The sequence below is a fragment of the Cuculus canorus genome, chromosome 3 (assembly GCF_017976375.1).
Source record: "Cuculus canorus isolate bCucCan1 chromosome 3, bCucCan1.pri, whole genome shotgun sequence".
Taxonomy (NCBI): Eukaryota; Metazoa; Chordata; class Aves; order Cuculiformes; family Cuculidae; genus Cuculus; species Cuculus canorus.
Window position 1 is genome coordinate 58,360,704 of NC_071403.1, and position 23,692 is coordinate 58,384,395.

A 23,692-nucleotide genomic window follows, 5' to 3' on the forward strand; every position below is an offset into this window, starting at 1 on the left:
AGTAGAATAAATTCTTTAATCAGTAGGTATAATTCATTTGCCATTGAAATGTACATATAGTTATTACAGGTAAGGCCTTGTAAATGCATACATTCAAATTTCACTTTTTAGGTAACCCCTAAATTATGCTGAGGGACTGGTTTGCAGTAAATCAGTGCAGACTGAATTGCTGAAAGATGGTCTTTGTGAGGAGAAGAATCTCATCTGTTTGGATGGAGTGATTGTGTAATTTGACTGTGGTGGTGGTTTCTTAGTGTTGCTGATTTAGGAGACAATGTTGGATACCTCAACAAAACCCCACTTTTAATTGCATAGTTTCATTAAAAAAGTAATGCGTCTGGGCAAAGCTTCACCTCTGCCAAATGTATGCTGAGACTGATTAGCTAGACTCTGCAAAGCAGATTTCTGTGGTGCTGTCTTATTCAGAGTTCTCATAATTTGTTTGTTAAAACGTGATTTGATCTTTCATGTCTCTTTTGAGTCTGGTTTGTACAAGCAATATTTTGCAGTCTGAGAGTTTTCTATGAGCTTGTCATGTTTTTAAATACGTTTCCCATACGTAGCAGTTACAGAACTCGTAGGTTTCTGTAGATATAAAATGGCAGTAAAGTGCATAATGGCATCTAAGATGCAAAGTTCAACAGGCCAGTGAATATAAAAAGATAGTTGTTATTTTGTATTTCCTTGTGGCAGGATATTTAATTTAATCTGTTGAGAAAATACCATGACTATGTTAATGTTGCTTTTTCTTTTAGGTTTTTGTAGACTAATACCTCATCCACGGTCACCAGGCACATGGACAATATATTTTGAAGGTGCAGACTATGAAAGTCACCTATCACATGAGAATGCCGAGCTAGTAAGTATTGATTCAGTGAATAGTTGTCACAACTGTCAAGTGATTTCTTGTCTAGCCACTGTGTTTTACATGATGAGTTTTAATCCTTTATTAGGAAACACAGTCTTCATCATATATATGATGAACATAATGAACATATAGTTCATTAGTAGTCTGGTGAATTTAAGGAACTGTTAGCACATTTTTGGAAGTCAGGTTTTTTCTAGGCTGCAGAATGATACAGGTCTCATGTAAACTTTCTGTTGTGTTTCCCCACCCTGGAGGTAAACAGTGATGAAGTTTCTTTTAAACATGGGCAAAACTTTAAATGGGCATGCACCTGTAAACGATTTGCAGTGTGAATGGAGCAGCAGGCTGCTTTTATATATAAACTGGCAGTTGCCAACTATAAATGTTTATTATCGGGTTGTAAACTGGTACTTCTTTTTCTGCTAGGTTTTCAGGAAAAATTCTTTAGATTTCCTTTTCATTCTACTTAAAGAAGGGTTTCACTTCAGTATGAGGTGGCTTTTTTCCTGTTGCAGGGCCAACGTGAAACTAGAATCTACCTATGTTCCTCAGACCTCATATGAAAAATGCTTGCCCTTCGCTATTCAGGGGTATTGGAGAACTTCATTTACTCTGCTCAGAACCCAACATTTGTTAGATGACGTTGTGCAGTCTTGCTGCAGTGGCCTAAAGAATGTGTTTACAGAAGTGAGCATCTCCTAAATCTGTATGGCACAACCCAGTCTTTAACTCTTGAGGCTGCACCTCAAATACTGTGCTCAGGTTTGGGCCTCTCACTATAAGAATGACATGGAGCCACTGGAGCATGTCCAGAGAAGGGCAACGAAGCTGGTGAATGGGGTGGAGCCCAAGTCTTAAGAGGAGTGGCTGGGGAGCTGGCATTGTTCAGCCTAGAGAAAAGGAGGGTGAGGGGATACCATATTGCTGTCTACAAGTACCTGAAAGGAGGTTGTAGCAAGGTCGGTGTTGATCTCTTCTCCCAAGTAACAAGTGATAGGATGAGAGGAAATGGCCTCACGTTGTGCCAGGGGAGGTTCAGATTAGGTATCAGGAAAAATTTCTTCACCAAAAGGCCTGCTGTCAGCCACTGGAACAGGCTGTCCAGGCAGGTGGTTGAGTCACCATCCCTGAAGGTATTTAAAAGAAGTGTAGAAGAGGTGCTCAGGGATATGATTTGGTAATAGACAGATATGGTTGGACACAAGCTTAATGATTCTATAATTCTATGAAATGATAAGCCAGGCTCTGCAGGCTTGGTATTTTGGTAATGGGCATTTGATTTGGGAAAACAGAGCAGAGATGTTCTTGAGATGTCATGCTCTTCCTCCTCCTTTTGTGTTCTAAAGAAATGCATTTTTTGAAGTTGGTTTAAACAAAAATCTGGAGTTATGCTTGCTGTTCTTTACACTAAGAAAAACTGTAGTAGAATTCTGGCCAGCCTTCCTTAAAAAGGCTTTGTGGAAAAATGCAGTATGAGTGGATGCTATGATTTCATTCATCCATGGAAATTATTACTGTGCAGAACTGTTCAGATAAATCTGGTAGAATCATCCTTCTCTCTGGTGCATGTATGTTAATTGAATGTGCTAAGCTCCTGATGTCTGAGCAGTGTTCTAAATGCCGGTAAACAAATCATCTCTTGGTGCAACTTGTCTACATAATATAAAATACTAGGTAAATATTCCATTTTATATATGTGAGGTCTGGTGTGGTTTTTTTTCCCCCTTCTGCAAGCCAAAACTGTTCCCACAATTCTACTGCTGTCAGTAGTCTGGGGAATCGCCCAGGCTAGGCAGTCCTCCTCAAATTTTCACCAAAGAATTGCTTTTATTCTTAGACCAAGTGAGAAATTCACTGTAGGCTAATAGCAAAGTTATGTGCCCAGTGGCTCACCTTTTGGTACTTTCATTCCAGACTTTAAGTCTTCCTTTGGAATTAATTGACCTGTCAATATCTTTGCAGAATTACTGTCTTGTAGATGCAACACTGAAAACTGAGCTCTGTATAGATCACCCTCACATTGCTAATAGGGACTTCCTGGGACTGAACTTCAGCTTTCATTCAAAATGACTAGTTTTATAGACCTGCTACGCTTCAAATTGTGCTTCATTAATAATCTTTTTACTGAATTAGAGAAGGAAAACCAATTGGTAGACTCCAAAGCTTCGTCAGTGTTCATAACACAGCTGTACTTGATAATCTGAATGCATATTAGCCAAGTGTTAGAGATTCTCCCTTTAAAATGGAGTACCAGGCATGTTACTTAGGGTGTGAGATCTGCTGCACTAACAACTTAGTTTTGATTGTAGATGAACTATTTTGTGCAGTAATTTTCCTACACTGGCAAAGAATATGAACTCTTGTTGACTTTCTTCTTTCCCCTTTCCTGTTTGATAGGCTCAGCCTTTGAGGAAAGAACCTGAAATTATCACTGTAACACTTAAAAAACAAAATGGAATGGGCCTGAGCATTGTTGCTGCCAAGGTATGGAAGTCAGTTTAAGTGTTGTTAAATTTATTTTTTTTTGTCAACCTACCATGGAAAATGCTAATGGAAAAATCTATTTCCTTCAAGTTCATTGTCACGTCACGTTGATCATACTTCTATTCTTGTTGGGGAGTGTTTCTGTAAAATACATAGATGTGACCAATACAAGAGGAAACGTAATATGGATGCAGTTACTGTGACATTTAAGCTTAAACCTCTACTCTAGGTTTATTAATTTTTCAGAACCAAAAATTGGCAGTTATTAAACAGAATTAGTAAACAGACTTATTTAGCACTTCTGGAAAGTAGCAGATGTATCTAGGAAAGAAAAGCACTAAATATATAGTATTAAATATGTGTATTATTTTTTAAATTTGATGAATAAGTCATATATACATGAAAGTTTGTATACTTTCTGCTATGAAGATAAGTTATCTTTTGCAGGGTGTCCAGAATCATATATGACTTCAGTTTTGCCTGTATGTGGTAGAGAGCCTCAGTGTATTAAGTAGCTTGGTGAAAAAGGGTATACCGCTTGCTTGGCTTACTGAAATTGTGCGTGTATGCTGCTCTTGGTAGCACTAGATAGTAATGTATAGAATGCATATACAACTCCAGCCACCAGATGGAGGACTCTACTAGCTGGTTGGTTCTGCTCTATCAACTGGTTCACATAACAGACATATTCTGTGAATTTTAAGCTTGTAATAAATTATGCAACGGTGATATCCAAAAGTCCTTTTATTTATGTGATGTACAACAGATAGAACAAGTCTAAATGCCTTTTCACTATGTAGTACATGAAGTTTCAGAATGCTGTAGTCCATCTTAGCACTTAGTGCATGGGCTGAAAACAGGATTGTTTTACTGCTTTTAAGTTATCTTACATAGTTAATTGCTTCTAAACAACACTTTTTTTTCCTACAACTTTGCTCATTTCATAGTCTGTTCTTGAAATTTTAATCTTGCATGATGTCACCTCGTAGGATTCATTTATGATATCTGTAAAGGAATACCAAGTGTTTGGTGTATGTTGCTAACAATCTGCAGTTATCGAGGGAACTATTCAGGATTTGAAAAATATAACCCGATGTTCTGCTCTTATTTTCTCGGAGTGGGCTAATAATTTGAGAAGCAAATATTAGATCTTGCAATACACCAGATTAAAGAGGTATCAGACTTCTGACTGCCGTCTGCATTTCTGTCAAATGTTTAAAATTGTGCAGTGGAAATTAAGAGTTTTTTCACTTAATGTGATGTCTGATGCAGAGAGAAGCAGGATATAAATGGGAAAAAATTTCCATTTTCGCTCGAGCTGGCTGGCCTCTATACATTCTTTTTAACAACTGACATTTCACTTAGTACTACGTAACAGTGCTACTATCAGTGTGTAAGCTTGATTTGAAAGATTCTTCTGCAAGTTCATAGTTTCTTTAACATGATCAGTGATGGAAGCAGTGTCTTCATCTTGGCACGGTTGCCGAAACACTCATTGGTTCAGGCAGCAATTGTTTCATCTTGCTGCTGGGTGCCTGCCGCAGTATTGGAATTATGATTTTAAAATGGCTTTGTATTAAATCTTGATCTCAAATAAGCAAGGGACAGATTTTTATTTTAGTTTCAATGTATGTAAAATAGAAACTTTTGCTTAACTTGAAGCCAGCAAAGTTTTCATTGGATAGAAATAATAGTCTTGCATTAAGTGTTGGAACAAGTTACTGTAGTAGTTAAATGGGGTTATTTCAAGGGCTTCAAAGTTGCTTATTTTAAGTAATTAATATTATGTTTTTCCCATAATGGGCTTCATAAAACAAACAGAATAAGGAAGAATACAGAGACATTAATTTTCTCAATCTGGCCAGAGCAGAACAGTTTAGAAAATTGATCGAGTGTGACTGAGAAGCTAGCAATAACGGGTGATTTTTTTTCTTTCTATTTCTAACTTATTGTCTTTTACAAATAACTTTTCCAACACATCTCAATTCATGTATCTTTTACCAGCAAATGAATTTAAATTCTCATTTTTTATCCTTTATTGGAGAAAAATGGAGGAAGAAGTCCAGTAGTCTGTTGTTTGAAATCTTCTAAACATTGACAGGATAGAATACCTAAAATGAGGAGAGACAACTGTGAGAACAGGTTTAGTTTTTTCTAATTTTTTTAGTAGTAAAAGGTTGGCTATCAGATGCTTACATGAAAATACCTTCTAGCTGCAGAAATTAAACTGGTGTTTAGTTTCAGGCTGACACCATGTGCAAAATCCCAGTTTGATTGCTGACCCAATTACATTTATTGAACTGTTGGTTTCTAGAGTGCTTCTAAAGTACTGTAGTAAAAGAAACACAGTGCCTGGTCAATAGGTTGCCCTGCTCCAACCAGTGAAAGACAACCCTGAAACTGTTGCGCTTTGGTTAGGAAAAGTTGGTGTTTTTCCTGTGATATGACAAAATAGTTGCTCTCCCTTTGCATGTCAGTGCTGACCTGCCTCTTTTTAAATCTTAATGGGCTCCTCATATTTGTCCCTGACTTTGGATGAATTTTGTTCAAAAGTAGATGGGTATTATTCTAGAGATGGATGACATGGGCAGATTCTTAGAGATCATAAAGAAAAATAATTCCTACTGACCGCTTTACTCCCTTCTGAAAGTGTTACGTCCTTAGGGAACCCTGTATTTGATCCTCTTTTGACCTAATGACAGGTAAAATGTTTAATTGCATTACTTCTAATTAAATAAAATAAGAGTAGCTGTGAAACAGCAGTTTTAAAGGCCTGCCAGTAGTGCCAGAGAGAGCAGAAATGCTGTACATCACCTAGTTCACCTCACTTTGCTCTAAAGCTGTTTTCTGAGGCAGGACAGACGCTTTGAGCAACCATGTAGTATGCATGTATGCTACAGGCAAACATACCAGAAAAAAACAAGTTTAGTTATGAAACAACTGCTGGCTGCCAGAGCACTGTAAACAGTGTTGTGTTTGTTTGGGTTTAGTTTGGTTTTTTTTCAAATGGGGAAAAAAACTAACAGCACTTCTTAAACTGAATACACATAGATTTTGTTTTCTTTTTAAATTGTATAGCTTCAGATGTTATGTGACACAAATTTAACTTCTTGTTTTAGCTTTTTGTAGGTGTTGCATGATTTTTTGCAGTAATGCTCCTGTAGCTTTATTAGCAGTAGCTTTTGTAATAGGTATATGGAAATGTAGTTGGTAGGAGTGGTCGGGCAATGCGAACAGTATTGCTTTTTGAGGTTGTATGCAGAATTTGGTTGCTCTAACCCTGAAAGATGTTTTGATGTTAAAAGCTGCCTGACTCCCAACCACGTTGCGGTTAAGTTTTTATGAAATCCAGATGATTTGGAAGCAGCGTGTGCATGCAGTTTACTTTAAAAATATATCACTTTTTGGGGGCTTTTGCATGTGACTTCTTAGCCATCTGTGGGTCAGCACATTGCTTCCTGTTTAATTTGGAGGGTTTTTGGTCTTTTGTACAAAAGGGCTCCCTTTTTGGTTTTTCTAGCAGTTTTCAAAGTTTAATAAAGCCTCTAAAGTAAACGAAAGTCAGAACAGCATAACTGATTACGTAAGAGTCTGAATATTGTATTGGTTATAGCTGGTGTTGATAAACACTACACTGTGTCATAGCACCCAGCTCCGAGTTATCTTGATGGGTATCTTGGAAAATCCAGCAGACTAGAGCGGTGGTTTCTGTTGAGGGCTGAAAGAGAAGTGGAGAATTCTTTTTTTTCTTTCAAGGATCTGTAGTCCCGGAGACCAAAATGTGGTTTTCTGTTGTTGGAAGAACAGAATCCATGGTAAGTCTGTTCAGGTTTCTGTTGGGACTGTTTTTTCTCTGAAGTTTTAAATACTATCCCTGTACTTTTTCTTGCTCTCTTGCTTGTTTAAACCTGCCAGTAGTTATTTGTTCGTGTAGCAACAACGTAATACAGCATGCAGTTAAATATAGTCAGATGTTAGTAGCTAACTGTCTAAAAATTAGAAAGAAAACTAATTTTTTAGCTTGTTTTTCATATGCACTTCTCAAATTTGTGGAAGTGACTATTAATATTTAAAGTTTCAGGTGTGATAACTACTGTTTTACCGTGGCAGAGCATGAATAGCATGAGCTGTGATCTGTTTACTTGTCATATTAGTTGGTTTTAATCCAGGTTCCTCTAAAAGTATGTTTTCCCCCTATAAAGTCTTAGTAGAATAATTGTAATTGACATCTCGAACAGTACGTATAAGATTTTTAATACTCACTAGACCCTCCTGAAAAGATCAGAACATGTAAATACATTGCAGTTAGGATATCTTATGTTCAACACATTCACAGACTAGAGGCATTTAAATTCTGTTTAGATTGCTGCTGCACAAAATAAAGGATTCCTGTGTTCTGCAAGGAACATAGAACAGCTTTTGTTGATTAATCTTCCCATACTGCTTTTATTCACTAGTATGCTATGATTTAGTTCTTTAAAGTGTGCCACACTTCTACTTCTTGTTCTGTCATCTTTTATTACTATAATAGAAGAAGTTGCCTTAAAATACATCCAGTCACCTTACGATAGATATGTATATGCTGCTATCAGCATTAAGTCAGAGTATATTTTCTAGGATTTTTTAGAAGATAGATTAAATATTTTCATAGCACTTGCTAAAATAAGATGAAATGGTGAAAAGATGTTTGGTTTGGGTTTTTTTGGGAGGGAGGAGTTTGTTTTGTTGTTTTGGGTGGGTTTGTTTTTTGTAATAGAAGCATTTCGAAGTCTTGAGTGTCACAGTTCATCAATAAATATTCTGGCGAAGTGGCTTACTTTTCTGGAAATAAGTATGTGGTGTATCTTAGCCACAAAAATATGTAATATTCAGCAACCTGCTTTGCTCCTAAGGTTTAATTAAATCATTCTAAGTTGCTATGTTTTCTAAACCATTGTTTGTTGTTTTATATCTAACAGTCAGTTTAAGATATTAAATTTAGGAAGACTTTGAGACTACCAGGAATATCAATTTTGATGTAAAATTTTTCTGAAAGTTAGTTCTACAACTGTCTTGTAGGTAATTTGTAGAAGGAGCAGGCTTAAATATTCACTTAAAACCATAACTTTTCTTTCCAAAATTGAAAGTTAGGTTGATAGTTGCAAAAAATACTGATAACAAAGAAATTTGATTATCACTGCTCTGAGTTTGCAAATGCAAACAGTTGAGAGTTTGGGGATTTTTTAACTGTTAAATCTCCTTTTCAAGATCTTAAGATTTCAGATACCTCAGTATATGAAGTCTTCTTGAGTCTGTGCTTTCTATGTATTTAGGGGAAATCTTTGCCCTTTCCATGTAATGTGAGTAATTGAAATGCTTGAGTAAGGTGATGTAGCAGATTTTAATTTAATTTTTTTTTTTATATCTGCTTCTAATTATCATCAGTGGTCTGTGCTGCTCAGGAGGAACTTAAACTAACAATGTAGTATTTAACTGTAATTTCCAGCACAGATTTCTCAGTCCCACAGGAGTAAGATAGTATATAAATTGCCAGCTTACTCTTAATCATGAACAAATAAGTAGCAATGTGTTAGTAATTGCTTGTTTGTTATTGATCCATAACTTCCAGTGGCATTTTTGGTTAGACTTTGGTACCTTGTAGATGTTCCATAAAACTTTGCTAATGCTTTCATATGCAGTGCAAAAACTTAAGCTTATGCCAGCACAGCGTGATTTTTCTTCTCACTAGCTGAGACTGCAACTCTGCTGAAGTAGTGTTCCCCGTCTTTTTTTACTGGCTTGTATTTGGATTTATATTGCAAATGGGTCACCCAGACTTTGGTATTCCATGCCCTCTGGAACAGAGAGAGATTTAAAATTGATGTGTGCATTCCTCTTTGCAATAATACGTTCTGAATGCAGGCAATTGCTAGCAAGCCCACAAAAGTGCACATAGGCTTTAGCTAGCATTGCTCTACCAGACTGCATTCAATTCTGTCGTTCTAGAACTTCCAAGACTCCATTTAGATACCAGTCAATACAGTATCTTAATTTTAAGCTTTTTACTCCTATCAATGAAAAAGGCTTTCAGAAGTTAACAAATTCTGTGTTTACTTTTTTGTGTATGAATAATACTCTTGATTGGAGTAGAAATTTAAGTGCTTAGTAATACTTGATAGTGTACCTGCTGATGGCGAGTGAAGTTCTATCCATATGAAAGTGCAGAGCAGCACTATGTAGAAGATTGCGCGGTGGGTTTTTTCCTGGTTGTAATTTGTCCTTAACTACAGAGCCAAGAGTCATTTCATGGAAGAAGTGCAGAGATATGGTGGGTTTTTTTCCAAAACAGATTGCTCAGGTATGTCTTGCTCATAAAGTCCTCTCTACAGACCTAATTAAGATGAGATGTAAGTTCAGAGTTGTCGTAACAGGAAAGAGCATCGCAGATCTACAGTGTACTTGTAAATTGTACCTAACTCTGAATATCCCTTAGTGTGTCACTGCTCATAAAGTATTTCTAGGAAACATACATTAAAAAATTAACCCCTTGTTTGGAGAAATAGAGTTCAGCCAATGTATTTTCCTTGAGCTCAGCAAAATATTTTTCCTTTGAAACAAAAAAGAAATGGAAGAACACAGGCTCATGTACCTAATTTCTTGTGTCAAAAATTAAGGATACTTTTATGCATTTGTAGAATGTTATCTGAATCTTAAGTTGCGGCATTTATAATAATAAAAGAAGCTTCCTTTTCAGAAAGGTTAAGAAAGACTAATGAATAAAACTTACTTAGTCTTTTACAATGTCATCCATTAAGGATTTTCCTTTTATTGACCATTTTTCCTGTTCCATGAGAGCAAGACTAAAGGACAGTTAGGTATGAACTGTTGCATACTTGATTCCAGTCTCAGAGTGAGACTTTAGGCCAGTTGTTCTAGCTAGTTTGTTCAGTTGCCGTGGTTTTCATCAAAGAAGATATCTATCAGCAACACTCAATTTCTCTCACACTCTCGAAATTGGTACAAATTTATATGCTTCTGTCTAGCACAGAAGACACCATGGCTGTTTGTGTCAGCATGCCTGCTTTTCGTGTTTAACTAACTGCATTATTAAGATTTCTAACTACCATATTTTTATTTTATTTTAAAAGACTACGTACACACATGGCTACACTGCTGCATATTTTATTAATGCCATTTCAGGAAGTCCATTGCAGAACATGCTTGGTTCTTTGGTCATTTACGTCCTGGAAGAAGCTTTAGGAAGACATAGGGTATATTCACTTGCGCTCTTTGTGACTCTAAAGAAGTAACAGGTAGCTGTTATGCTGTAAAAGAGAACAACAAAACTCTTTAGTCCTTTCTCTTTGCTCCCTTTGAAGCTATTTGCAGATAGGGCTGTTGGATATACTGGATGTGAAGTTTCAAGCTGTCACATGCTTCAGAGTCCTGTGATACTGCACTGCTTGCAATCTAGATTTTTCCCCGCTGAATGGGAAGGTTGTTGTTTTTAATCTTTTTTCCAGCCCAGTGTAACTTAAAGCTACAACAGAATTGTTCACAGATGTTAAATGCTGTATATTTATTTGACTGTGAATAGTATTGATTGTCAACAAAGTTTGACTCTCCACTGCCTGTTTTGGTTTTGTCCACTTGTGACTATAGTTTGTCCAACTCCAACAATATTTATTTCCTCGCACACCCAACATGGAGGAGAATTTGAGAGGGAAAAGCCGAAGCTTACGTATGTGGAGCATGGGTCAGTTTTCGTCTTGAGTCAGGGTATGACGTGACACAGCAGCTGTAGCCACAACTAACAGCCAGTTCTACATACAGTAGGCTGGTTCACCTCATTTATATTTGGAAATTACATAGGGTGTGTTCTGAAGTATTCTTCAACAACAGATTTCCAAAGTCTCTACATCTTTAGGCAGCAGAGATCTTCACTTCCTGTTGCAAAGTGGGATTTTTTCGTAATCATCAAGTAGCTACAAAGTTGGTCTTTCTCATTCCTCTGGACTGACAGCAAGTAGTTCAATTCGTAAGCATATGTTGGGTACATAAAGTAGGCAAATAGGAGCCATCCAGATACAGCCTACAAAATGCATGCAGCTCTGGGGAATGAGTGCTTAGGTGATCAGAAACCTTTGCTTTTGCCTTCTAGAGAGTACATTTGTACTGCATAGATCAGTAAACTGGTATTCTTTAAAATGCTTAGAATCTTGGGTTATTTAAATACTTCTAGACTAGTTACTTGCCAGGGAGGTCAAACTGAGACTTGATTCTGTTGCATAAACTTGCCTTTAAGGATGTTTATAAAAACTTACAGAGGTTTTCTCTGTAAACCTAAGATTCTGGAATCGGAGAAATTATCAGCTTTGATAAAAATCAGTATAATCTACTCTGAGTGTAGGCAGATAAACGATTTCAGGCCTCATGGCTAGTATCAGGCTTGATAGGACAGAAATGTAGCTGTTTCATTAAAGACATTTAGTTGCAGGGGGTAATTCTGCTTTTAAACTGTTTTAATTTTTATAAAAAAGGTAAAATAAACAGAAACTTAATGAAAAAGGCCGACTTGTGGAGACAGTGTCATCTTTGAAATGTTATGAGAGATGCCAGGTCCTAATGTTTCAGCAAGATATATTTGTTTATGTGTAGTCACATAGATATATATGATATCTACATTCTTGCAATGATATATTTTTTAATGTTTGCATAGTTATGCAAAATCCAAGAAAGTCTTGAAAATTATTTATTTGAAATTTTTAGTGGTTTATGGGATGTTTTGACATGTAATCATGGTATCTGGAGCCATTTAAATTGGAATAATACTTTGAAAAGCTTGGTAACTATATGATACTTTCTTGTGGATTCAGTCAAACTATAATTGGAGAGGGAAGATGCTTTCACTTCAGGACTACTTTTTCATATTGCTAGTTAAGTGAAACTTGAAACCATTTAAATTTTCATGTATTTAAGACAGAAATCTTCAAATCAGTGTTGAAAGGTCATTAGGACGGCTTTTGTGCATTTTACCTAAATAAAAATGGTTTTTAATACCTGTGACATTGAAGTGTGTTTTTTAATTTAATCGAACATAATTCTGCTAGTCTTTATTGGAAGCTGTTCATTGCTTCAGTTGTGTTGAAGTGATAAACAAAGTATGCAAAGCTAAGCAGGTATGGGCAAATAATGGTTTATAACAAGTAATGACAAGACTTTACTGTTAATTCACTGGAGCATTACCGGTTTGGTTAGGTGCCGTGCCTGCAGATATGTCTTGCATATTTTTTTCTTAATTACCTAATACTGCAATTTTGCTGTCATTCCTAACAACTGGAAAAGTGTTTTTGTAATAGTTTTCATATTTTTAACTTTAATCATAGGTATTGAAGTAACTAGGTCATCCTACAGATCTACTGAAACTGCCAGAATATTACTAAACTTGCAGAAGGTACAGCTAGTTTGTGATCCACGTAGGCTAGTTGCAAGGCATGATGTTTGAGGATGGGAATAGCTTAACTGTTGAGAGGTTATCACCTCATCGACAGATAGAACTTTATTCCCACTCTCATACCTTTACACTGGGGTGCTGGTAGAGTTGCATGGTGTCTCAGAATCTCCAGCCCATCACGCTGCTGGTGGCAAGTCCCCATGTGGCCTGGCGTGGGTGGCTCACCTGGAAACCCAGCTGTGTGTGGACGCTCACTGGAAGGAGCTGCCTGTTGTTTCCACCATGCCATTACAGCTGCTTGTCCTGGCAAATACCAAATGGGAAAGATTTCTTTGGACTACTTTTAATGCTTCTGTGGTGACTGAGTCACCAGTTTGTGGGCTAGCTGTGATGCTGCCATTAGGAAGGCTCTATCTGATGTTCCTGTTAGTCAAACTGCTGCTTTGTGTAGAGTTGTGGTATATGGCATGTTCCAATTTTATGACTGATGTAATGTATGTAAGTCAAAGTTTCCTGTGTTTGTTACACATTTAAACAGTTTGTTCATAAGACAAGGAAGTCTTACGAAACTCATTTGCAACATAACACTACCAGTAAAGTCTGTTTTTCTTAAATACCTTCTTTAATTTTGACATTTTTATTAATTCATTGCTACTGTAGTCTTGCACATGCTTTATTTCACATTCTTCTGATGTAGGAGTACTTCTTTTTTCAGATCTCTGTAGTTATCTTGTTCTTTTCTTTTTTGTTCTGATTACTCTGTAGAGGTAGCTGTAAATATTTTTTTCAGTGCTGCCTCTTTTATGTCTATGGTTCTCATAGATAATTTTTTAAGCAACTACAGTATTTTGGGCCCAGTCCTGTTAGAACAAGGAGGGGTTTGCAAAATAATGCTAATTGTGAAAACAAGTATGGACTGCTGTGCACTGATGTCTTACTTGATAGATGGCCCAGATGATAAGCAGATGTGATGGAAAATGACTTGTTTCTTGTTAGGCTCTCAAAAGCCAAGGTTAGATTGCATTATCTAACTTGGTCCTTTGACTTCTTTACTGTGATAGAATTTTTGTAGTCAAGCAGAGTATTGTACCAGACTCAAAAGGGGCAAATACCCATTTGGACAACAGGTATGAAATCTTCATATGCCTTTGTGTTCCATATATTGTAGTTAGCTATATTTTTTTTTTGTCACATTAAATGTGTGATTGACTTGACTCTGTTGTATTAACTTTGTTTTCCTTCCATCCTCCTGCTCCCAGCAAATTTCCAGATTTTTCTTGAGGTTGCAGTCTGTGTGACTTTACAGAATTTCCTCTCTTCCAGAAAGTTAGTAAATCTTGAGGGGGGAGGGTATTTTCTTCACCTTCCAGATTCTCTTTTAATGAGGAACTCCAGTGTTCGGCAGTTTTTGTTTGCGGTCCCGTGTCTGCCGCGCCCCCCCAATGCCAGTGCCATGACTCTTGTATTTCCAGAATGTTGATAAAGTATGTTTTAAGTTGTGCTGTCCAGAGGTGCCAAAATTTGCTCTTTAACTTCTATTATAGGATTGCCATAGTTGAATGAATTTTCAGAACTCTTCTTATCTTTCAGGCCCTTCAGGAAAGTAATTTATTCAATTAATTTGATTGTTTATTCTGTAAATTCTTTAGTAAATTTGTTTATATTAGATGATATGTCCTGGCATACTACCTTAAGTTTTCCAGTTGTCCTATTTCTTCTTTAGAAGACATTTTTAAATGAAAGTTTAGAGACGTTTTCTTACTTATTAATTTTCCAAGTGTAAGTACTTAACAAATACTTTTTCTGAATAAGTAAAGAAGAACATATATGTGTATGTGTATATAAAACGTATACATCAGCATATACTTTCATGTTGACCCTTGTTTTTTGGCTGCTGTCTGTCTGAATTCTGATCTCTGAGACAGGTTTTTTTTTTGAAAGGGGCCGTATTTTCAGATGAAGTTCTTTTGTTGGTATTTTAAGTATATCAGCATTGGTATAAGCTACTTCTTTCTTGTTCGTTAAATCCTCTGCTATTTTAATATATATGTTAATATATGTGTTACTTCATGGTTTGGGAATATAGTCTGTAATTTTAGTCTCTTCTAACAGGTCAAGGTTTTTTTGCTTTGAAAAGAATTGATTAGGAAGTTTCAGATTTACTTTCTAAAATACTCACTTAGGTACTGGAGGAGGCACATAAACTTTTTTCCTGATCATTTTACAGCATTTTGGATTTGCGTATAGAATATTTATGTATTTTATAGTGTTTGGGAGTTGAACTGCAATATTTATTGCATGTGTAGACTTCAGGTGCAGAAGATTCAGTGTCAGTTCCTGGGTAGGGTCTGCTCAGTTATTTGCAAAAGTCTCTTGATAGTTCAACCACAACCCTCCAGAAAAATAAGCATCTCTTATAATTTGTTTTTCTTATACGTATTAGACAGATTAGATCATAACAGAACATGCTGAATAATGCTTACACTAAACTAGGACCTAATTAGTACAACTTCAGTAATTTAAAATTTTCATTTATTTTCAAATGAAGAGTTAGGTTTGCATGGGCTATACAACCCGTAACCTATGAAGATTACTGATGTAAAACTCCCAATACTCATCATCATCCAAATGTGTAATAAACCTAACTATAAACTCTATGTTTTATTTCCTTGCTTTTATTTATATCCTTGGATTGTAATTTTAGACTCTTATCTCCCAAGACTTTTCTAAACATGTTTTTGTTCTGTGATAAGAGCTAGGGTAATATGACGAAAAGCTAGGATAATATAGTGAAAACAAAGCTAGTCCTCTTTTCTGAAAGCTTACCTATATTTCTTCTGTCCCACTTTAAATATTGTTATACAGTGTATATGGGCTTCACAGATGCAATAACGCCAGTTCTAAGGAAAAGAGAGCATCTAGGGAGTTTTAATTGCTGGATTTATTGATAATGCCTCATACCTCATTTTTTTTTGCTGATCTTAGACTTGTAGCTCCTTTTATTCTTGCTCTCGATGAGAAAGACTCATGGATCATTTACTTTTTACAAGGTAGTCTAATCCCTTTAAACATTTTTCCATCTGTTCTTTTCTTCATTGAGATTTAGGATAAAGCCCTCAGTTACCATTCTAAGCAGACTTCTGTATCCAGAAATTACCTCCTGTGTTTACCTTTACCTCCCAAGTAGGATTAGATCTATTAAAATTCCATCTAAATGTGAGAGAATGTTCCCTATTGTTACAGGTTGCTGTAGAAATTCTATAAGTCACAGCAAATTTAGGATTAATTATTCTCCTACTCTGACTAAACTTAAGTGCATGCAAAACTTGCAAGTGCAGTATGTTAACATCTTTCAACTTGTGCTGTTTGAAAGCATTAAATTACTTAAGTGTAAGATGATAAGAAAAACTTGATACAGATGCATTTTATCTCATGTGAATGTGTGGCTTCATTCTAAGAACTGGACTTAATTGTTTTTGTCACTTTTCCCTGTGTGATGACTGTGTAAATCCATCTTAAAGATGAATAAGCTCCAACATGGAGAAGATAATTTTCAGGAATCGTTGACATTTTTACTCAGAGGGGTAATTAAGCTTCTTGGAAGAAAAAATGAAACATTTTTATCCCTTTGTGTCATTACATCAGTAATGGTGTTTTGTTGGGTTTTTTTTTAACAGGATGCATTAAGTTCAGTTCTTGATATGCTATTAATCTCTATTGTTTGCTAAAGTTAGGTTGATTTGAATTTTTTTATGTTTATGTGGCCAACAGGTGGTCCTTGGCAGATTTGAGAAGTGTCTTTGGGTGCATTTGCCATGCAGACTACAAAAAGTTTAGAATGAAGATAAACTTGAAAGGTTCACAACTTCCTTACCCACCCAATCACTTCACCCCCCTGCGTAGTTTGCTTCTGGTGTGTGGATCTGTATCTATGTGGCTTTTCTAGTTTTGTGATTTTTTTGGAACTCAGTTTCTATTAGAATACTTCCGCTCTGCAGACACTGCTCAGAGCTGCTTGACAAGTCAATAGGTGACCTGTAACAGAGCTTAGAATTTGAAATGGTTTAAATATTGGGTTAAAAATAACACCATTCACCAAATACTGGAGTCTGAGCCTGCAGCAGAGACACTCATTATTTTACATCATGCTGGTTTAACCCATTTGGGAATTGCATGAGCAATGCTTAAACAGAAACATTCTCTGTTAGGTCGAGCTTCATTGGTGTTTTTTTTGTTTTGCTTGTTAAAAAGTAGAATTCCCTACTGGAAACCCACAGCTGTGGCCTAAACACGGGTAAATTGTTTTTATGCTTAAATGGTGAATAATTCCCAGCTCTTGTTCTCCTTCTTAAAGAGCACTTTTGGGTTTCTAGCAGTAAAAACCCTATTTGGGGTCTAATATGATAAGCCTACCTGATATTTGCTCTATATCTTCATAACCCCTGATGTATTGTGCATTTGGCACAGGTACACAGTTGCTGTGACCCAATAGAAGTGGCACAACAGCCTAACCAGAATAATGTTGCCACTCCTTCTTTATCCTGGCCCTTCCTATCTACCCTATGAACAGTCATGCTATGCTGTAAGCAATTTGAGGAAGCTGATATGGTTGAAAACAAAGTTTTTATATGGAAAGAGAGAGGCTGGGCCAAAGTTCAGCCTAGTCTTCAGCCAGGTCTATTGTATGATCTGCCATAAAAAAAGTAGTTAATTCCTGTGCAGGTCAAAGCACAAGACAGCATGGGAGCAGGCAGATGGATTTCTTTCTGTCACTCTGAGTTCACTGCTAGTGTCATTGTAATCAATCAAGTATAACGTCATTTTAAGAAGTACTGAAATGCGTAAACAGTGCTCCACTGCTGGGCATCAAATTTGGTTTTCTGTGCTGTATGCAGTTTTTAACAGGATTGTTCTTTCATACTGATTATTTGACTGTATTGCAAAAATACAGATTGGAGACGCTTCTCATTTTTAAGTTTAGTCCTAATGTACTTGAGGTATCAGAATTTTTAAATATCTTCTAATTCTCTTTTGGTCCACAATTCACTATTTGTCTAATTCTGAATAGCTAGTATCTTCCTTATAAAACCTTTTCCCTATGCTTCTCTGCAATACATAACATTTAGAACTAAAGAAAGGATGCCCTCAAAGTAGAGTGTTATGCTCATGCAGTTCACTTCAGGAGTATTGTCACCCAGATGAACTGAAGCCTGCGTTGATTGCTTTTGATGTAATGATTGTGCTCATTTTCTGTAGGTGGTTTTTCCAGTTGAAAGCTGTGACTAAAAAGTGTCACTGCTAATTTGGAAGCATTAAGAAGCAGCAGTAGTAGGTTTAGGTTTTTTTTTCAGTTCAACTTGAAAATTTTCCTTTACTCAAGGGTCAGGTTTTCCCAAATAGTTCTTCAAAAGGCTACTATCACTTCACTCTCTGCAAGTATTGTGGGGAAAAAGTTGTTTCAGCTGCAGAAATATAACAGGTAGATTGGCAGCACTAGCAAGTTTACTACTATAGACGAGGGTAGGGTTTATTTTCCTCTTCTAGAATTTATTGCTTTTTTTTAAAAAAAAAAAAACTTTAGATGATTGGGGTTTTTGTATTTGGCATTTTATACTTGAGAAAATGTGCTATAAGTTTCAGTACGTTCATCCTGGCGGAATACCTCATCTTTTAATGCTTACTACGTTCTTACTTTCCACAGTCCTCTAACTTCCCTACAGTTGTGCTCTTCTGTTCAGACTAACAACTTTACAGATACATGTGCTTTTAGTATTCAAGATTGGAGAAAATAAATGAACTGAAAAGAATGTTTACTGTATTATTGATACACCAGTGTCATTGCTGTGTTTTGTTTGTGGGGTAATAGTTCTAGTTATGTTGACTTTCACATTCCTTCTGAAAAAAAGCAGATTAACAAGCTGTTTATAAAGAAACCTGTTTTGTTGTCATATCAATAAATGATAGGATAAAAATTCATGTGGTGTGTGTGAGAATTTTACTCGCTTTGGAGTTCAGTATGCATGTCTGACTATATATTAACATCCTCTTTGTGTTCTTAATAACTGTACATTTCCTTCTAATGCAGTCTCCTGGAAGGTGGAACCAAAACCAAATTAAGTCTCTTTTAATAGAAATTAATAATTTGAATTTGAATGACTATAGAGTTTAGGGTAAACATTGAAGGAAGATGGGGAGTTACCTTTCAGGATGCTTAGTGAGAGGTCTTCCCAAGTGTAAGGGAATGTGTTAGAACGTGTACAGGCATGTTGCTAGAATCCTATTAAATGGCACGTGAATTAGAGAAGGAACTAATTTGTCCTGCTAATATGTGAGAAGAAGTGGTAGCTGATAAATATTATTTTATGTACTCTGAATGAAAACTTAGATTTTTTTTTTTATACTTTCAAAATGCATTAGTTTTGTATTGAGTGGGATGACTTGGAGCTGACACATCTGATTGTAACTTTTCTTAAAAGCACTAGAAAGGGATAGACAAACTTTATAGGCTTCATAAAAGCTAATATTAATAAGAAGGAACAAGGAGTAGAATGTCAGCTCCTTCAAATCATAATGAAGAATTACTGTAAGGCTTCTACTCAGTTGTACTCAGAGAAAAAATCCATTTGATCTGGTATCCTCCAGCTGTGAAATATTTAGCCAAAGAACGTAAAACAACTGTAAGATGATCCCTCCTAGTTTCTAGCTTTCTGCAACTTAAGAATTTCTTTCAAAGTGTATTATATCTGTATCATTCTTTTCTGAAAGCCCTTGAGGGGCTTACCATGAATCGGTGATCATTTTTGTACATGCTTACACTTTGGCATTGACAGCATTCTTGTTCCTGGCAGTTACCCAATTTAATTGTGAAATCCCATGGGGAATGCTCATTTGTGGTGGATTTGTGATGGGTTTTAGTTTTGTTTTTGTTTTGGTTTTACTTATTTTAAAACATGCTCACTGATAGCATGAATAACAAAGCTTTGTCTGTTGGCTGATTAGAGGGATGGTGAATAATCCAGTCCATGCCAGTCATAATCCCTTAGACCTTCACTTCTTTGGTTATTACTAAGATGAGAAGTCCATATCTGGTTAGCTGTCTCAAGGAAGCTATTCCATGTTTTCTGATCATCCTTGTTATCCTCTAAGCCTCAGAGTAATCAGAATTATAAAATACTTTCCAAACGTGAACCTTTTAGATATTTAGCGACCATGCTGGTTTCTGTTTTGTTTGTTCTTTTCTAATAGTTTTAATGTTGGCTTCCAGCTATTTGAGCTGATACCTGAAGATGGCTCTGAAAACGGTGACTGAAAAGATCTTTCTGAAGGAGTTAAAGCCAGTTTAGAAACTATATGGATATGTGTGCAATTGCAATTGTTTCTTATCACTGTCTGCAAACAAGTGCATATACCATGAGGCTTTAAACAGAAGATTTAGCTTCATTCAGTGTGCGCTAACAATCATAATCAAGCATATGAAAGGTGGCGTGTATGTAATTGAGGAGTACTAAAGAAATTATCCCAAAATTGTTTGATTAATATATGCACTGGTTTAAGTGTCAGTGTTTTTCCGGAGGCTTGCTGATTTTACCTGATATTTGACTGTATTAGGCAAATCTTTGCCTGACTTACTGGACCCAAGGGAGATGAGTTTCTTGCTAGCATCTTTTAAGTTAGGACTGAATAAAAGCAGCAGTAATCCCAGGTGGCCTCAGAGTATATAAACCCAAACATTTAATTTTCAGTTCCCAACAGCATGGAGATGGTAACTGGTCCTACCCACAGTGCCCTGATGGGGACTGGTCCCTTACAAGGTTGGAGCATTGCTGCATATTTGGACCAGTGAAATGCATTTTCTCCCCATCATTGCTCCAGTATTCAGTATCGTGTGATCCTTCTCCAACCCTTGGTTTTGACTTACCTGATAAATTTTATGTATTACAATTTCAGTTAAATTGTTTGCCCTTTTTCTAGAACACTTGGGAGCATGGTGAATAGCCTATTCCTTTAGGGCTTCTCTGATAACTTCCATTCCTTGTGAGGACAAATAACTTCTTTTCCATTTTTGAATCAGTTATTAATACACAAGGTCAAGTTTCTTCTTATGCCGTGTCACCTTCAAGTCTTGAGCTCCCAGTAAGAGATCTTGCCACGTGTGTCCTAGAAGTCTAGGTGTTCTGTCAACCAGATCGTCCTTTGCCATAGGGGGAAAAAAGATTTGCAAAGCATGTTTTCATTTTTCATTATATTTATCTAACTGTCTTCTGACTTGCGTTTCTCCACAACTTTAACTGATATTTCTGGTATAAAGTTTAAAATATTCTTTGGTTAGCTTGATGTTTCTATAAAGCCTTTTAAAAGACAAATAAAAGAGTAGCTAAACCTTTTTTTAATTACCTTTTATATTCTTTCCAGATAAAGAAAGCGTCCTTACTTACTTCTTGCACTTTTTTCTTTTTTTTCTTTATATATGACTTAAGCAATCATTTTGAAAAATTTGTACATGTGGAATGTTAATCCAGAATCATGGGACTGGGAGTAATTCTTTTTCTATGACTTTTGAATAAACATTTGGGATTAACTCTAGGTTGAATGAATTAAAATAGGTCCTTTACTTGCTTAGAAGACTGTAGAACACTAGCTTTTGAATAACCTGCACTTTAATTTTTATTTTACTTTATTATAATTATGGGAGCAATGAATGCTTTTGCTGCCAAAAGTAGAGCTGGAAAAGCTGGGGAAAAAACAGAGCAGGAAGTTGCAGGTTCAATATCAAAGCGACTTGAGGAGTTATCTTAGAAAACAACATTACGTTAAGAACAGTGCTCTGTTGAAAACTTACTTGGCACTCTTCTTCCAAGCGACTTGCAGAGTAAAATGGCACATTTTGCTGTAATAGATAATGCAATTACAAGTGATTGCCTTGCATCATAAGTGATAATTGAGAGGTTTGATACTAACATTTAGAGCGATTTGTATGGTGTCTTGTAAAGTGGAGCATGCGGGTGATGCAACAGCATGGCTTGAATAGATGCTCATGTTCTCATGTCTTAAAGCTATTGGTTGTCTAGCAAGAAGTTCACTATTAACAGTCCTTTTAAAATTTAAGCGGCGTACTTTGAGGCAGATGTTTTCTGTAAAACATTGCATGAATTTGCAGTAGACTTCAGTGTTGGCTCTGTCAACTCTAAAAGACTTATTAATTATAATGTCTACTTTACTTGTTTATTGTAAAACTGGGGGCACTGTTTGTTCCTTTATGCTAGCTTCTTTACAGTCCTAATGAACGTGAAAAGCATTTCAATTCCTTTTTCTTGTAATCTGCAATTTATCTTGTTTCATTTGGGTATTAGCAGGGGAAACGGGAGTCTTTTGGAACGTAATACATAGAGATATAAAAAACAATAACATGAATGTAAAAGTGCAAATAAGTATTCCTTATTAGAAGGAGATTAGAAAAAACTTCCAAAGTGTAAGTTTTAGTTAATGTATTTTCTTTTGTATTCAAACTTGCATTAAGACCAAATATTCTTTGCTTCTAATAGTGCTTGTAGGGTCTATAGGCCTAGTATTAAAATTTTCTTTTGACTTTAAATGAATTTCTGTGTAATCATTTTTTTCCAATTTAGGAATATATAAAAGTAACGAGAACTTAGAAGTTTACCCAGCCATGTAAAATTCTGATTGACACTTGTGGGATGCTTAAGTGTAGATGTAATAAAGTAATGCCTCTTTCTTTCTAGGGTGCTGGTCAAGACAAACTTGGAATATATGTGAAGTCTGTTGTGAAAGGAGGTGCTGCAGATGTGGTTAGTAATACTCTTAAATATCACAAGTTCAAAAGTGGAAAGATCCTTTGGAAAGGCTTTTAAATCCTTTTTTTACTACTATGAGTGAATAATTGTTTTCATTTAGACCATGTTAGCATTGGTATGACTTTGCTTCTCTCTTGAATATGTAATTAGGATGGTCGTCTGGCTGCAGGGGATCAGCTGCTCAGTGTGGATGGTCGAAGTCTGGTGGGTCTGTCCCAGGAGAGGTAGGAAATTCTTTCCTTGGATATCTGTACATGAAGAAAATACTAGAGTAATACTTCACTGAAAAACTCTTTTTTTACATATTAGGCTTTGTAGTGGATTTTTATAACTACCTTTGAATAACCTTACTAGAAATTTCAACTGTTCATGTGGCAGTTTGTGTATAAAAATGGGTACCTGTTTAGAAGAAATAGTATTACATATTTTGGCTTTCGTTTTCAGCAAAGTTTATTTAGCTACCTTTTTAAAATATTTTGGCTTCTGACCTTTAACTGCAGAAACTGGAAATAGTACTTGCCTGTGGGTGTTGTATGTTTAATAAGTGTCTCTTCTAGTCATCATCTCCTAATTCTCTTTAAATTGGTTTTAAGTATTAATCAGAAATAGTGTTTTCTCAAACAAAAGATTACTGGAATAAACATGAGAAATCATGATGTACAAACTGATAATAAGGAGAACCAAGTAATACAGCGTCTTATTTTATTTTGGTTATTTGCTTTGGCTTTTATTGCAGGGCAGCAGAACTTATGACCAGGACAGGTTCTGTGGTAACACTAGAAGTAGCAAAACAAGGAGCAATTTACCATGGGCTGGCAACCCTGCTTAATCAGCCATCCCCAATGATGCAAAGAGGTAAAAATGCTAATATTATTTATGTTAATAACAGCTTTATAAGTCTTAGAACACAGAAAATATAATAGTTGACACTAGGTTTCCAAATATTACCCAATTATTAAATCAGAAAAGAAACAATGGCACAGAAAAGCATTTCCTTTCTTATCTAAAGTGCATGTTTTTAAATATTATTTGAAATTATGATAGTCTAATTATTAAATTACACATTTAAAACACAGTTTTGGTTTAAAGTAATTT

At 35.9% G+C, this 23,692-nt stretch overlaps 1 protein-coding gene across 24 annotated transcripts in view; it reads left to right on the plus strand.

Annotated features, from left to right (window-relative positions):
* The window catches only part of AFDN (afadin, adherens junction formation factor), a 124,741-nt gene that overhangs the window by 78,607 nt on the left and 22,442 nt on the right, over positions 1-23,692 (plus strand). For all 24 annotated transcript variants that reach the window (XR_008448975.1, XM_054061418.1, XM_054061396.1 and 21 more), the window contains 5 exons: positions 756-859; positions 3,266-3,352; positions 22,526-22,591; positions 22,748-22,821; positions 23,334-23,452. Coding sequence is in view for 23 of the 24 variants with exons in the window: in XM_054061418.1 (XP_053917393.1) it covers positions 756-859; positions 3,266-3,352; positions 22,526-22,591; positions 22,748-22,821; positions 23,334-23,452 (450 nt within the window). In the remaining variant the exon portion in view is untranslated. The remainder of the gene's footprint in view (positions 1-755; positions 860-3,265; positions 3,353-22,525; positions 22,592-22,747; positions 22,822-23,333; positions 23,453-23,692) is intronic.